General features: G+C 50.3%; 1 protein-coding gene across 1 annotated transcript; it reads left to right on the top strand.

Annotated features, from left to right (window-relative positions):
* Positions 1-230: 230 nt before the first annotated feature.
* URAD (ureidoimidazoline (2-oxo-4-hydroxy-4-carboxy-5-) decarboxylase) lies at positions 231-11121 on the top strand. The gene is given in 2 exon segments (NM_001194734.2): positions 231-405; positions 10775-11121. Coding segments are annotated over 2 exon segments (522 nt in total).
* Positions 11122-16136: the final 5015 nt, after the last annotated feature.

The following is a 16136-nucleotide window of genomic DNA, read 5'->3' as shown; positions in this document are numbered from 1 at the left end:
ACCGTGCAGAGATCTCTGCTCCCTGGATTAGAACCTTAAGCCTGTGCTTGTTCATTACACAAGTATTCTGGATCTGCTTCTCCCAAGGGCATTTAAAACACATGAAGGTGGTGTTGCGTAAAAAGCAAGCTCTTGTGTTCAGCAAATATAACCGAGTGAGCAGAGACAGTGTCACTCACTCACCGAGAGGGGAGCTGGACGTCCCGCTGTCTCCAGCGGGAATACAAGCAATGGACATTGAGAAGGTCAACTCCATGGACTTTGGAGAATTTGTGGATGTGTTTGGGAATGTCATTGAAAGATGTCCTCTGATTGCAGCTGCTGTTTGGTCCCAGCGACCATTCTCTGATTTGGAAGATTTAAAGAAGCACTTTTTTGCCTTTATTGATGCCCTTCCACAGTCAGGTAAGGCTTCAGTATCAGACACTCTCTGCAAAGGAATTTCAAATATGCTTATTAAAATATTTTTAGATATTGGCCAGGCATGGTGGCTCACTCCTGTAATGCCAGCATTTTGGGAGGCTGAGATGGGAGGATCACTTGAGCCCAGGAATTTGAGACCAGTCTAGGCAACATGATGAGATCTGTCACTGCAAAAATTGTTTTTAGCCAGGCATGGTGGCTCACGCCTGTAATCCCAGCACTTTGGGAGGCCAAGGTGGGTGGATCACAAGGTCAGGAGATGGAGACCATCCTGGCCAATATGGTGAAACCCCATCTCTACCAAAATACAAAAAATTAGCCAGCTTCGGTGGCATGCACCTGTAGTCCCAGCTACTTGGGAGGCTGAGGCAGGGGAATCGCTTGAGCCCGGGAAGTGGAGGTTGCAGTAAGCCAAAATTTCGCCACTGCACTCCAGCCTGGCAACAGAGCAAGACTGTCTCAAAAAACAAAACAAAAAAACAAAAAAAAAAAACCCACAAAAATTGTTTTAAAAAATCTATCTATTGGCGAGGCGCAGTGGTTCACGCCTGTAATCCCAGCACTTTGGGAGGCTGAGGCGGGCAGATCACGAGGTCAGGAGATGGAGACCATCCTGGTTAACACGGTGAAACCCCGTCTACTAAAATACAAAAAATTAGCCGGGTATGGTGGCGGGTGCCTGTAGTCGCAGCTACTCGGGAGGCTGAGGCAGGAGAATGGCGTGAACCCGGGAGGCGGAGCTTGCAGTGAGCTGAGATCCGGCCACTGCACTCCAGCCTGGGGATAGAGCGAGACTCCGTCTCAAAAAAAAAAAAAAAAAAAAAAAAAAAAAAAAAAAAAAAATCTCTCTCTCTCTCTATCTCTCTAGATATTTTAGTATAATTCCTTATACTTGATGTGTTTATTGAGCTCTTTCCTTTGGAAGGTTCAGTAAGTTTCCTCAGGTCTAGTCCGTGAGAGTAAAGCACTTGCGTGGTTTAGGTCAGACATGGACTGGAAGAATGCGTTGGCTAAGGTAAGTGGCTGTTAAATATTAGAGCTTTGAGGTGACAAGGAGGAACCTGGCAAAAGACATCAGAGTGATTCAGAGGCTAAAGGCCAGGCTGAGGGCCCACCCTCTCAGCCACCCCATCTGGCTTGGGAATGTCCTGTATGTGACAGAGAGGACAGCTGGATACAGACTATCTCCAGGGCCCAGGGGAAAGGGCAATCGGCTGACTTTTGTACCAGAAAGGGCCAGTTTGGCCTGGATGGCCGAGGAGAGTGAATTCATTCAGATCAGCGCCTCCCTGAGGGATGGAGGGAAGGAGGAGAATCTGAAGGCATCTCTCTGGAGAAAGGGAAAGAAGTTACTGATTTCTTCTGTGGAGAGAGAGAGAAAATGAGGCACTTCTGGGTGTGGGGTAAGGAGAAGAGGGGGTGACTCCAAATGACACACGCAGCTTCACAGAGACCAGGCTGCCTCAGGGGCTGTCCTGGATGCTCTGTGGAGAAACCTGAAATGTGCCAAAGGAGTGGCCAGGGGCAGAGAGGCCTCTGTGGATGTCTGGGTGGGGAAGGAGAGCCCCTGCTCTCTTCTCCCAAAGGAAGCCAACAGACACTGCTGCCTATCAGCATGGGCTTTGACAGCCAGATGGCTTCTGACTGTCCCAAAGACGTCTCCAAAATGAGGAGCTCCTTTTAATTCATTTGAGGCTCATCTAGGAAGAGCAGAGGATGTTGTAAAATCAAACGGACAGGAATGTCGGGACCATGTGGACACTCACCCTCTTCTGGGGGCCTCTCCACAGCTGAGGACTTCAGCTCCGCCACTGGGGGCCATCACTGGAGCCTTCTGACCCTTGACTCACAGGGACAGCCCAGTCCCCCAGCCTGATGAGTGAAGGGACCACAGCCTCCCAGCTGAACTCCTGCAGGGCAGGCTGGAAGGAGCAGGCAGCCCCGGAGCCCACCCTCCCAGTGTCTGACGGGAAGACAGAATAGAGGAGGCAAAATGACAGCCTCCCAGGAAAGTAATTTCTTTTCAAGAAAAAAAAAAAAGAGACAAATCCTTTGATTATCTTAATACCCAAAGGAGTGGTGAGGCTGAGGAGGGAATGTGTTAAGAGAGAAAGCTAGGATTGCGTGAATAATTTAAATCTATTATTCTTGGGTTTGGCTAGTTATTTAACACACATTTTGGGGGCTTTATTACTCTGTGTCCAGAACTTTGATAAAAACATAAAAATTTCTCCATTTTCATCTTATTTCTCACCAACACTCCCCACAACCCGTCTGGCCAGAGATTCTAGCTACGGGTCAATCCAGTCAGGGCCCTGAGCACAGTGGTGTGTGGACAGCACTGAACGTGGGCTACCCCACTCCCGAGGCTTGTTTTGATGCCCCCGTGACTTGATGAAACCTCTGTCTCCTGGCTAGTGTCAGAATCCCAGATCACAGACTGAACCGGATATTGGGACTTAATCAAGGTTTGCTGAATGAATGCATGACATTTCCAAGGTGATGTTGAAAAATGGGGATTCTGGCATTCCCCTCTTCCCCACACATTTTAACTGGGTGACTTTAGTGGTAGGTCAGTGGACAAAATGGCTGGAGGGGGTTTGGGCCCCCTGGACGGTTGTTGGCGTCTGCAGTAGACACGGTTCTGAGGAGGAGCTCCCTGTGGTGAAGGCTGCCTCTCAGTTCTGCACTTGTCTGGGGCAGCTGGGGGCCTCAATGCTGTCTGGCGGCAACTCCTCATCTTAACATCTCAGTGACAGTAGATAAGTGATGTTATCAATAGTGACAATAACAACAACAAATAGCTAAAATGTATTGAACTTTTACTCCTGGTGTGTTTCAGGCACTTTTCCGAAAACTTTGCACTTGCTGACTCATTTAATCCTCTAATGTCCCTATAAAATAAGGAATAGTATTATTATTGCCCCCAGTTTTACCGATGGGAAGACTGAGGCACACAGAGATTAAGTAACTTGAGCAAGGACACACTACTAGAAAGTGGCAGGACTGGAATTCTAATAACCCTGAGGGTCAACCCAACAGCTTGTGAAGAAAGTGGCAGAACTGGGAGTCAACCCAACAAGTTTTGAAGGCTTTTTCCAGACAATGAGAAACAAAGTCTAGAAACAGTTTTTAGGGTTTTCATTCATTTATCCACTAATGTATTTGATTAACATAAATGCTTGATGTTCTAGGCCCCATGTTTTATTGTTTAAATAATCAAATAAAATGATCTATTTCACAGCATGGTGACTATAGTCAATAATAATCTTTTTATACTTGGAAATTGCCAAGAGAGTAGGCTTTAAAAAAAATTTTTTTTTTAATTGAGGCAGAGTCTCACTCTGTCACCCAGGCTAGAGTGCAGTGGCACCATCTTGGCTCACTGTATCCTCACCCTCCCGGGTTCAAGCGATTCTCCCGCCTTAGCCTCCCTAGTAGGTGGGATTACAGGCACCCGCCACCATGCCAAGCTAACTTTTCTATTTTTAGTAGAGATAGGGTTTCATCATGTTGGCCAGGCTGGTCTCAAATTCCTGACCTCAAGTGATCTACCCACCTTGGCCTCCCAAAGTGCTGGGGTTACAGATGTGAGCCACCTTGCCCCACCTTCAAGAGAGTAGATTTTAAATGTTCTTACTACCAAAAAATGATAAATATGTGAGGCGATAGATATATTAGAAAGCTTGACTTCATCATTTCACAATGTATACATATATGGAAAACATCAAATTGCACACCATAAATACATATAATTTTTATTTATCAAAAAAATCCAATAAAATGGGTTTTTTGTTTGTTTGTTCATTTGTTTTTTTGAGAAGGAGTCTCGCTCTGTCATCCACGCTTCAGTGCAGTGGCACAATCTCAGCTCACTACAACCTCTGCCTCCCGGGTTCAAGCGATTCTCCTGCCTCAGCCTCCCTAGTAGCTGGGACTACAGGCACACACCACCAGGCCCGGCTAATTTTTGTATTTTTACTAGAGATGGGGTTTCACCTTGTTAGCCAGGATGGTCTCGATCTCCTGACCTTATGATCCACCCACCTCAGCCTCCCAAAGTGCTGGGATTACAGGCGTGAGCCACCACACCCAGCCTTAAAATGGGATTTATTACAGTCTAGCTTTACCCTTTGGATAGTAAGAAACAAACTGGGTGAAATAGATTCTTTGAATCCTAAAACTAAGGTACCTTAGAGAGACGTTCAAGTTACAGTGGTCTACCTAGTCATGTATTTGTTTTGGTGACTGAAGAAAAACCTCCACCATTAACAGAAAACAAAATTGGGTTTCTAGACTAAGGTTGAGTCCATTTAGGTTCTGCTATGATGATTATTGGCCAGTAGGTGGCAGTCCAGGATTAATATTGAGCTCCAGTGCTATTGGGTAAAGTACCTTCTCCAGCCACTCAGTTCCTATAGATTAAAGATGAGGCAAAGGTTTTCCAGGAAAGAGAACTGACAACTAGTAAAGGGAAGAAAGTTGAAACACACATGCACTAACCTGAACAAATTCAGGACGGATTTGTGTTATAAAATTAAAGAGCAATACAACTTTCATAAGAGTTAATTAACTGTGCATTTCCGCTGGCTATGGTGACTCACACCTGTAATCCCAGCACTTTGGGAGTCTGAGGTTGGAGGATCGCTTGAGACCAGAAGGTTGAGGCCACAGTGAGCCATGATTGCACCACTGCACACCAGCCTGGATGACAGAGCAAGACCCTGTCTCAAAAGAAAAAAAAAATGTACATCTCTGTGCCTTTCAGAATTATAGTAATGCCACAATTTATTACTTTATGCTTATTAAACAACATTTTTGTGGAATGAATGGTGTTGGATACTAATAAGTTCCTTATAATACAGGCTATGAAGGTTTTAGATCAAGCTATTAAAATATGTTTGTTTATTCAGTCAAAAAAAAAAAAAACACTCCTTACCAAAAGTACTGTGTTGGTCAAAAAATACTCATTGAGTGCCCACTGTGCCCCAGGGATTGTCGTGGGCACTGGGAATAGAGTAGTGACCAAGACAAGTCCTTGCCTTAAATGAGCTTACATTCTAGTGAAGAGAGACAGAATTAACATGAAAAATACCATTATTTCAGGTTCTAGAAATTCTCAGAAAAAATATACGCAATATGGCAGAAAATATGTAATAACGGAGGTCTTTCTTAGGAGGTTAAAATTTAAGACCGAACGATGAGAAATAAGTAAATGAAATCTAGGATGAGGCCAATCTTAGAAAAGGAACGTAAAAGGGTACGGTGGCTCATGCCTGTAATCCCAGCACTTTGGGAGGATGAGGCAGGTGGATCACTTGAGGTCAGGAGTTTGAGACCAGCCTGGCCAACATGGTGAAACCCAATCTCTACTAAAAATACAAAATTAGCTGGGCGTGGTAGCGCACACCTGTAATCCTCGCTACTCTGGAGACTGAGTCAGGAGAATCACTTGAACCTGGAGGATGGAGGTTGCAGTGAACCGAGATCACACCACTGCACTCCAGCCTGGGTGACAGGATGAGACTCGGGCTCAAAAACAAAAAAAGGCAAAGGAACCTGAGACCAGGATGAACTTGACATTTTTGGGGCACAGAAAGATCAAGGTAGTTGGAAAATAGTAAGGAGTGGAAGGATGTGAGGAAGAGGCAGCAAGGGCCCGATCATGTAAAGCTGCTTAGGTCTAATAAGGAACTTGCTTCTCCATTTGCAGTGGGTCACTGGGGTTTATGCTTTAGGATGGTGATGTGGGGGCTATGTCAGATGCAGGGGGCCAGGTCGAGGGGCCGCTGCAGTAGTAAGAGTAAGAGATGAGGTTGCTTGGACTGTGGTTGGAGCAGCAGAGATGGAGAGATGCAACTGGATTCTCAGAATAGGGCTTACAGTTAGAGTCAACAGGATTTTTAAAAAAATGGATTTGATGGCGGAAGGCAGATCAGAAACAAAACTGAATGGTCACTCCTGTTTTCAGTCTGAGCCACTGGGTGGCTTGTGGTGCCATTTTCTGAGTGGAGGAAGACTTAAAGTTGAGAAGACAGGATGGAGGAAAGAGCTTGCTGAGTCTGAGGTACCCAAAAATCATCCAGATGAAAATGCTGACTGCTCAGTTGCATCAAAACAGAGAAGCTTGGTGAAACACTGAGAGTTAAACTATATCTGGCTGTCATCAAAGAATGGATGACATTTCAAACCATAGGACTGGTTGAGGGCACTTAGCAAGTACATTGGTGTAAATAGCGAAGGGACGAGATGTGGGTACTGAGTCCTGTGGTACTTCTGTGCTAGTGAACTCTTTGGCAGAGCAAGATGAAAGTAGGCAAAGGGTGTCTCTGAAGGTAAGTGGTAGTCATTTTTTTTTGAGACAGAATCTTGCTCTGTCACCCAGGTTGGAGTGCAGTGGCGTGATCTCGGCTCACTGTAACCTCCGCCTCCCAGGTTCAAGCAGTTTTCCTGCCTTGAGTAGCTGGGATTACAGGCGCGTGCAACTACACACAGCTAATTTTTGTATTTGCAGCAGAGACGAGGTTTCACCATGTTGGGCAGGCTGGTCTCAAACTCCTGACCTCATGATCCACCTGCCTCGGCCTCCCAAAGTGCTGGGATGCCAGGTGTGAGCCACTGCACCCGGCCATTTATGGTCATTTTTTAAGGAGAGAGGGCCAACCAGGTGACATGGTCTGGAGAGGCTGAGAAAGAAGAGGTCAGGCATTGGTCTTTGGGCTCAGGCAAGATGTCCTTAATGAGTACAGATCAGCTGGTACAGCGGCTCGAAGCTTGACAGCGTGAGCCTGGAAATGGAGGTGAGGAAGTGGAGAGGCCAGGAGATAACTCCTTTAAGGTCTTTTCTGTAAGGAGGAGCAGAGAAATAGGGAGAAACAAGAGGGAAACAGGGAATCAAGAGAGAATGTTAATATTGTTTATGGGATGGGTGATTCTAAGGCATGTTTGCACATTGATAAGGGTAAGCAGTGTGGGAATGCAGAAATAGGTATTTGAAATTGCAGAAGCAAAGTCTTTGACAAGAAAGGAGAGCCAGCTTCAAGAACACAAATGGAGGGGCTGGCCTTCCATAGGAAGAACAGATTGTCCATTGTACCAGGGATAAGAACATACCCAGACACCACTGGGTGTGGACCAGGAGGCAGTTGGACTGTTATGGGATTCTGGGCTTCCATGGCCACAGTTGCTTACCCTGTTCCTCTCCATTGAATAATGAGTGTCTGCTCTGTGCTAGGAATTATTCTAGGTGCAAAATTTCAGGTCCTGTGGTCCCAGCAAATAACACACATTCACACCTACATCTATAGACGTGACACGCCAATGGCTTAGGAGGTAAGCCCAGAATTTCAAGAAAGACTGAAGAATGGGCAACACTTAGATTCCCTGTGAACCATGGGCTGTCTGACCGGCCTGGCCAGCGCCTGGGCTTCCAGGTGGGGGACACTGAGGACTGGAGGCAGGGAGATGGCACCTACTCTCCCAGTCTCCAGTCTCCCACTGGGGCTCATGGGCACAGCTTAGGGATAGCATGCTGGCACTGGCAGGGAACTGGGTCCTTGCTGCAGGGCAGTGGGCACAGTAGGCACCATTCCCGATGTACTTACTCAAGGGTCCAGTCGTTTGGGGCAATGAAGATGGGATATCTGGCCAGGTGAGGTAGGCTGTGTTTCTTCTGAGCTACCATCCTCTACCTGATTCCTCACACCTTTTTCTTGTTAGGCGCAGCTGAACGACAGAGAAAGAGAGAGAGACAGAGAGAGAGAGAGAGAGAGAGAGAGAGAGAGAGAGACGGCTGAGAGACAGAGTAAATTCCAGTTTCTCCTTTTTAGTCTCTTTTCTTCTGCCCTTTGCTCTGTTAGTTTATCTGTGTCTTTTCTCTTCTCGCCGCTGCAAGTGTGGAAAATTCATGCTCAGTTCTAGGCAAACATTAACCCCGGGGGGCCTTTCCAAGCGGGAGACAAACTCTAGACAGTGAGAAGCGAGATGCGAGGGCACCAAAGGGCAAGAAGGGGTCCAGGCGTGCGCACGGTTGGCGGGACGCCGCCGCCTCCCTCTGCTGCGCGGCCTGCGCGGGGAGCCTGGTGGGGGCGGCAAGAGGACAGACCCCGTGCCCAGGCCTCTCACCAGCAACCACCTCCCCCGGCCTCCCTCCAGTGACCACCTCCCTTGCAGCTTGGGGAGGATGGAAGTCCCTTGACTGGACGGGGGACCTAGCGGCTGCTCTGAAACTCTGAACACTTGAGGAGCAGGCGCGGAAGGTCCAGCCGCCCAAGACTCGCATCGTTCCCTCCTCCGCAGCCCAGGCAGGTTGCGGTCCTGGGCCTGGTTGAGCGCGGAGGGGATCCGGGCGGGAGCTGAGCTCGGTTCCCCAGGCCGGGCAAGTGGACGCGTGGCACGACCAACCCCGGGCCCAGGGCTGGGGCTGCTCCCCCAGGTGGGGAATTTAACTCTCTTATTTTCGCACTACCCGGACGGGGCTGGACGCGGGAAGCGGGAAAGACCCGTCCCTGTTTGCAGTGCCCGAGGGGCAGGACACCCACGAGAAGGGCTCTACCACAGTGCTGTTAGGCCGGCTCGGTGGCTCACACCTGTAATTCCAGCACTTTAGGAGGCCGAGTCGGGAGGATCGCTTGAACCCGGGAGGCAGAGGTTGCAGTGAGCCGAGATCGCCCCACTTCGCTCCATCCTGGGTGACAGAGCTGTCTTGAAAACACACACACACACACACACACACACACACACACACACAAACAGTGGTGTTACAGGGATGGGATTATTGGTGACATGACTTTCGTTTTGAACTTTCCTTAACCTTGCAGGGGCAGCCGTGCCCTGAAAACGCCTGTGATTGGGAGTAGAGGGTCCAGGTGCAGTGCGGTGAGTGACCCTAGGCAGGTCACTAGTTCTTTTTGAGCCTTCACTGAATCATCCCTTACATGGGGATGTTACCCCCGGTTCTCCGTGTCTTTCAGGGAGAAATTAGTTCCTGAGTTAAATGGTGCAGTATCAATCATCTTTTTATTACACAGAAACAATAAGTTTAAGAAAGAGGACGTCTACCTTACAGGGGGTTTAATTTTCAGCTCCTTTGAGATAAAATTCATTGAATGGTGTTTTACATGCGCGCCTTTTCCAACAGATCCCACGTCTATTCCCGGCGCCGGAGCCGGACAACCGCTTTACTGGGATCCAGAGACAGGTACTTCCTGAGGCGCCTCAGTCCAGTTCCACTGGGTTTACTACGACTAATAATGACTGCTTCTGTTTACTAGGTATTAGGCAATGTGTTTTAAGTGAATGAATTGTCTCTAAGCCTCACAACTTTTCAGCAAGTTAGGCGTCACCCGCATTTTACAAATCGTGGCGCCCTGCTCACCATATCTGGAATCTTGCCTCGCCCCGAGGATTCTGATTTTCACTTTAGAGCGCTGAGCAAGATGATTGCCCAGCGCTAACTCCGGGAAATCCCTGGGACTGAAAATCGCAGGTAACTCGCCAGAGTTTTTCAATTTTAGGCCTAGGAGATTATGCAAAGCTTTCCTTCAAGTAAACGCTGTTCTCTGGGGCCTCTGGAATCTACTGTCGGAGAAGGGGAATAAGCCCCGGGCCGGTGGGGGATGGGTGGGTGCAATTTCCTAAATAGAGGAAAGCCACTTTCATTCAAAGGGCTGTGGAACTCTGGCTAGAGGTGGGTTTCTTTGCAGTTGATCATCTGCAAGGCTCTTTGGATGCCTGATTCCAGAAACCCAGAACTCACACGTAGGGTCACAAAATCCAGGGCTTTTATTTGCCGAGCCCCGTGGATGTTGTCCCTATGGATGCACCCCGCCCCTGTCCGTTCTCCTTTGGAGCAGAACGAAACCCATTCCAGAGCTTTTGCAGGAAGTCTTCAGGCCTTTGCGTCCGGCCCCTTTAGACATCAAAGCCCCCCCTGAGAGCAAAGGACTTTGAAAGCTAGGAAAAACTCAGGCTCCTTATCGCGTCTCTGCTCCCTCCCGACCTAGTCGTAAATTCCGAGCCTCAGCGGCCGCCCTCTCTCTCCTCCGCTCTTCTTGACCCAAGGTCTCAAAAGACAAACGTGTCACTTCCCGCCCCGCCCCTGGATCCTGGTCCCGACCGAATGTGGTGAGGACCGAGAGGCGCAAGGTCCAGGACTTGTTAGAGGGGCGCGCCAAGGACGTCCCTGCGCCGCCAGGACATCACTGCCTGGGGACTCTACTTCACCCTCCCGCAGCCTTCTTTGGGGCGGGGCGGGGCAGGGGGGCCGGGCTCGGCCTACGCGCCCCTTCGAGTGCGCGGTGCGGAGCGGGCTCGGTGACCCGCTCCCGCCTGTGTCTGTGCTTCTCCGCAGGCCAGGAGGGCATCCTGCGCTGCCACCCGGACCTGGCGGGCAGCGAGCTGCGGCGGGGCACGCTCACGGCCGAGTCGCAGCGGGAACAGAGCGCCGCGGGCCTGACGAGCCTGGGCGCGGACGAGCGGCTCCGGCTGGCGGAGCTCAATGCGCAGTACCGCGCGCGCTTCGGCTTCCCCTTCGTGCTGGCCGCGCGCTTCAGCGACCGGGCGGCGGTGTCGCGTGAGCTGGCGCGCCGTCTGCTCTGCCCGTCCGCGCAGGAGCTGCGCACCGCTCTGGGCGAGGTGAAGAAGATCGGCAGCCTGCGCCTGGCCGACCTCCTCCGCGCCGACCCCGCCAAGCTGTAGCTGCCGCGCGGGCCAGGGACCAGGGAGGCACAACCGGACGCGTGGGGGCCACGGCCCGGAGCTGTGCGTCCTGGGCGGGAGGCGGACTCGGGCCTGGAACAGCGTTCATACACGTGCACAAAGGAAGTGGAGAATTGAGGCAATCATACGAGTAATGAGTCCTTTTGTCCACCCACCCACACGCGCACGCGTTGCCGAAATATCCATATTGTTTAGTGCTTTGCCCCGGATTTATCCAGCTCACTGCTTCAATTCTTCACTCCCTTTGCGGCCCCCGACACCACCGGCCTTTGTGGATTCCAAAGCGTTTATCCAGTTCTCCCCAACCCTCTCCTGCTAAGCCCGAACTGCAAAGCAAAACGGACGGAAAAGGAATCTTTTATGCCACAGCGGTTTGTCTGTTTGTTTTCTCTTTTCCCACTTCATTTGCTGCACCCGACCTTTACATGTGAGCGGAAGCGGTGTTCTCGCTCTTGGGCACTAGGGGAGCAGACTGGGAGCCAGGAAAGTCAAACGCTGGCCTCGGTCCGGCGTGGGGAGCCGGGGAAGCCGCGGGAGGGAGGCGGTGGGCCGGGGAGAGCCCTCCGAAGGGCTGGCGTTGGGAAGGCGCCCCGTGGGGACGGACGGAATAGCTGCAGCCATCGCTCCTAAAAGGCGGGGGGCCAGGGGGCGTCCCTGCTGGACGGGCCTGAAGATCTCTCCCGGAGGTCGGCCTTTGGGAGTTGGCTCGACTGCCCCGGGAACCCATCAATTATTAAAAGAATAACACTCATTGAGCAGCGCTGGGTATTTGGACCCCAGAATGAAGCGAGATTGCAGTGTCCATTAAACGGAGGGAAGTGCCCCTAGAAATCTTTGCTTGTCACCCCTGGAGTTTCAGACCCGTATTAGGCTGGGCAGCCTCCTGCACTAGCAGCCAGACTGTCCACTGGGGGAAAGTACATTAGCATCCTGCGGAGGAGCCCACCACATTCTACCCCCCGCCCACACTCCCACCACCCCCCACACACGGAAGGTGTAAAGAGCCCCAACAAATACTACTTAGGCTTCTGTTGGCAGAGGAGAAACGAAACACCCATGGTCTCCCCAACAAAGACAAGGTAACAGGCGAAGGCCAGAGGTGGCCCTTTTGAAGACAAGAGCTTCCATTAGTCACCAACGGTGTCCAGGGTTAGCAGCAGCAGCAGCAGCAACAACAACAACAGCAGCAAGGAAACCTTTCCATAAAGAGCTGCGTGGCTGCACCCTTGGTTCTGGGGCTGATTTTCCATAGAAATAAATCATGCCTGGAGCACTAGGAATTTTAGGCAAGGAAGCCCTTTTCCCGTTTCCATCTCACAGTGTTTCCTGCTGTGGTAAGGCTGAAGAAAAGAGAAGCTGGTAGTGGGGCAGGTGCCAGGAAAGCGGGCTGTGCTACCAGCGTCCCGGGGCTTGTAGCTAGACACCGTCTCTGGGTGTAGGAGAACCGGGTGCACACCATGAAGAAATTTCCATGGCTCGCTCCTATTTTTTGGGACCCTGCAGCAATGGTGGGGTCCTAGGCCTGGGCCAGACACCTGCCTCTCTCTAGCCAGGGTAACCTGGGGATTTCCTGACATACACATTAACTTGCTGCTTGGTGAAGAGGATTTTCTGACCCAGGATCCAAATACCACAGGCGGGGCCTAAGACTCAGAATAACCCACTGTAGTCAGGCACCCTGTCCCAAGGCTGGGGGTAAACCCCAAGCTTAGATAAACGAGGCCCCAAATGCAGAGTCTGTGTTCTTTATGTAAAGGAGCTCATGTGAGATGCACAGATCCCACCAGGGCTGGGTTCCCCGCATGAGCGTAGATGAGCTCAGAACCTCCCAGAGACGACCCTGTTGTCTCCAATTACACAGTTACATTTCAACAGTTCAAAGCTTGTCCGGAAAATGGTTTATTCCTGCGGGAAGCGATGCAGATGGGGGCAGATGCTGAGTCTGTCCCTTTAGAAGGTGCTGGAGCTGCGCGGCGGCGCCTCTTCCGAAACACCTGAGCATAAGCAGCCGCGAAGGCTAGCGCAGGACGCGGGGTGTGGGCGCCCGGCTGGGAAGAACCCGGACCAAACCCGCGGGTGGCTCTGACTCTCGCCTTCGGGAGGAGCTCTGCGCAGAGGCCGTGGCTCGCGTGGGCAAATCACCTGTGGCGGCCTGGCAGGGCAGTTCTCTCCGGCAGCTTGCTCTTGGCTCAAATAACGATATGCTCTGGGTTTCTCTCTGCCTTGGCCTGGCAGAGCCACTTTCCGCTTTCTGGCCTCTTGTGCGCCCGAGGCGGGAGAGAAGCCCCGGCCGCGTGGACCCCAGCTTGTACAGCAATCATCGCACATTGACTCTAGGCCCTGCTGCTCAGGGAAGGGACAGCCCGGGGCGCACCCAGCGAGCTTCAGGGGGTACGGAAGTGCTTAGGGCAGATTTCAGGGTGAACAACTAATATTTTACTTACTAATTCGTTAAAAACGCAAAGAAAACAAAACCAATCACGGTGGCAAGGCCAAGAAGAGTTGGAAAGCAAGGAGCTGATTTCAATTTCTATAAATCGACGACCCTCCAGGCACAGTCCCTTACGAAGTGGGGGCGGCTTTGCGGATTTTCACTTCCCTTGGAAATGTCCAAGCCCCGGCAGGAGAACGCTCCCAGTAAAGGGACGGAAGAACGCAACTCCGGATAAGAACTCAGGAACCGACCTGGGCTTGTCACTCACCTGTGTAACTTAACTGGAATACGTAATGGGGCCTCCTCTTTATTAATCCAGAAAGGTAGGCATTTTGGTCTGTGAGCCCAAAAGATGTCTACGGACACTAAAATTGGAAGGAAGGAAAGGGAAAAGGGCAACATAAATTCTATACATAATCTTTACCCATTTTAAATATGACACATTTCTAGAGATTAGCCACAGGATATCAGTTCTGACTCAAAAACAGAGAGGAGTTCTTCTTCTTCTTCTTCTTTTTTTTTTTTTTTTTTTTTTTTGAGACGGAGTCTCGCTCTGTCGCCCAGGCTGGAGTGCAGTGGCCGGATCTCAGCTCACTGCAAGCTCCGCCTCCCGGGTTCGGGCCATTCTCCTGTCTCAGCCTCCTGAGTAGCTGGGACTACAGGCGCCCGCCACCTCGCCCGGCTAGTTTTTTGTATTTTTTAGTAGAGACGGGGTTTCACCGTGTTAGCCAGGATGGTCTCGATCTCCTGACCTAGTGATCCGCCCGTCTCGGCCTCCCAAAGTGCTGGGATTACAGGCTTGAGCCACCGCGCCCGGCCTCTTCTTCTTCTTCTTCTTCTTCCTCTTCCTCTTCCTCTTCTTATTTTGAGACGGAATCTCACCCTGTTGCCCAGGCTGGAGTGCAATGGTGAGATCTCAGCTCACTGCCAACTCCGCCTCCTGGCTACAAGTGATTCTCCTGCCTCAGCCTCCCAAGTAGCTGGAATTACAGGCGTGCACCTCCACTCCCAGCTAATTTTTGTATTTTTAGTAGAGACGGGGTTTCACCGTGTTGGCCAGGCTGGTCTCAAACTCCTGACCTCGTGATCCACCCACCTCAGCCTCCCAAAGTGCTGGGATTACAGGCGTGAGCCACGGTGCCCGGCCCAAGAGGAGTTCTTCTAAGGAAGTATTTACTGTGAGACAAAAGTAGATGGATACCATCTTTGTCAACTGGAGAAAAATCTGGGATGGAATTTATGGAAAATTCATGCAATAAATGAATAAACCACAGTTGTGGGGTGCCTGTGAAAGACATAGGGCATGGAGCGTGGTCAGAACTGTAGCAATAGCAGAACCTGATTGTTCTGGTACTATTTGGTGTGGGGGGTGGGATTGGGAAAATGGGAATCTCTAACTCGTGCTAGTTGGTTTTGCAGTTGGGGTGCAATGTTTCTAGGTGGCACCAGCAGCTGTAGTAATAATAAACATCTATGCAGATCACTATGGATTGCAAAGAACACACATACTGTAGCTCATTTACTTTAAGGGACTTGAACAGCTAGCTGTGCAACTTGGGGAAAATCATCTAACCTCTCTGGGCCTTGGGTTCACCTTTGTAAAATGGAAAGGTTAAACAGACTTTAAGACCCCTGGCTCCCCTCCAGGGAATGCAGCCAGCCAATGGGCCCAGTAACTCAAGAAGAGCAGAGCCTTATTTAAGCTCCTTCCCTTAGCCACATAAAACTTACCCTGTAGGACTTCCTAGGAACATATTTTCATGTGGCAAACAAAGGTCATTCCAGGCACGAGACAATGGTGAGTGAACAAATGTTCATTGAAAGCTCTCCACTCTAAAGCCACGTGGTAACCGTTGGCTGGTGCTGCCTGAGAAGCCTGGGCTCCTAGCATCAAGAAGTTTCCTTTGGGTTGGAAGTCCTGGTTCCCAGTAGGGACACCAATCTTTGAGACCTCCAAGTCCCTCCCTCTTGTGGATTTAAATCATCCTCTGTCCTCACCCACCACACAGAATGTGTTATTCAATGCCCAAACAGTGTCCACAGGCCCTAGTTTCAGAAGAAAGGAAGAAAATGGGCAACGACTATTTATTTGCCTAACTTTTACCCAATGTACCAAACCAGATTTCTGTACCCAAATATTACCCTTTCTCCTGAGGCTCTTAATTTTCCTTGATCTCTTGGATGTGAGAATATATTTTGGATAGAGAAGCATAAATTTAAAAAAAAGAAAAAAAAAAAGGTGTTCCTTGCCTTGGATCAGAAACTTGGTGGTCTGTTCACAACAAACGTAAAACAGCTGGCTTTTCTCATCGCATTCTCCTGCAGCCTAGTACCTGAGTGGTAACATGTTAGCCCACATGACCTCCCATTAATTCAGAAACCTTTCCTCAGGTAGAGAGGGTCAGACACCCAGTTTGCTTGGGAAGAAAACATGCTTCACTCCACTGGGCAAGGACACATCTGCTGCTGTGAATGAAGCCTGGGTGGCTGTGGGCAGCTGTGGTCCCTCCCTGCTGTTCAGGGTGGACATGTTGGGATCCATTGTGGCCTGATAGGGCTG

Source organism: Macaca mulatta, chromosome 17 (assembly GCF_049350105.2).
Source record: "Macaca mulatta isolate MMU2019108-1 chromosome 17, T2T-MMU8v2.0, whole genome shotgun sequence".
NCBI lineage: Eukaryota > Metazoa > Chordata > Mammalia > Primates > Cercopithecidae > Macaca > Macaca mulatta.
The sequence above is the reverse complement of the archived record's forward strand: the minus strand, read 5'-3'. Positions and strand labels throughout refer to the sequence as shown.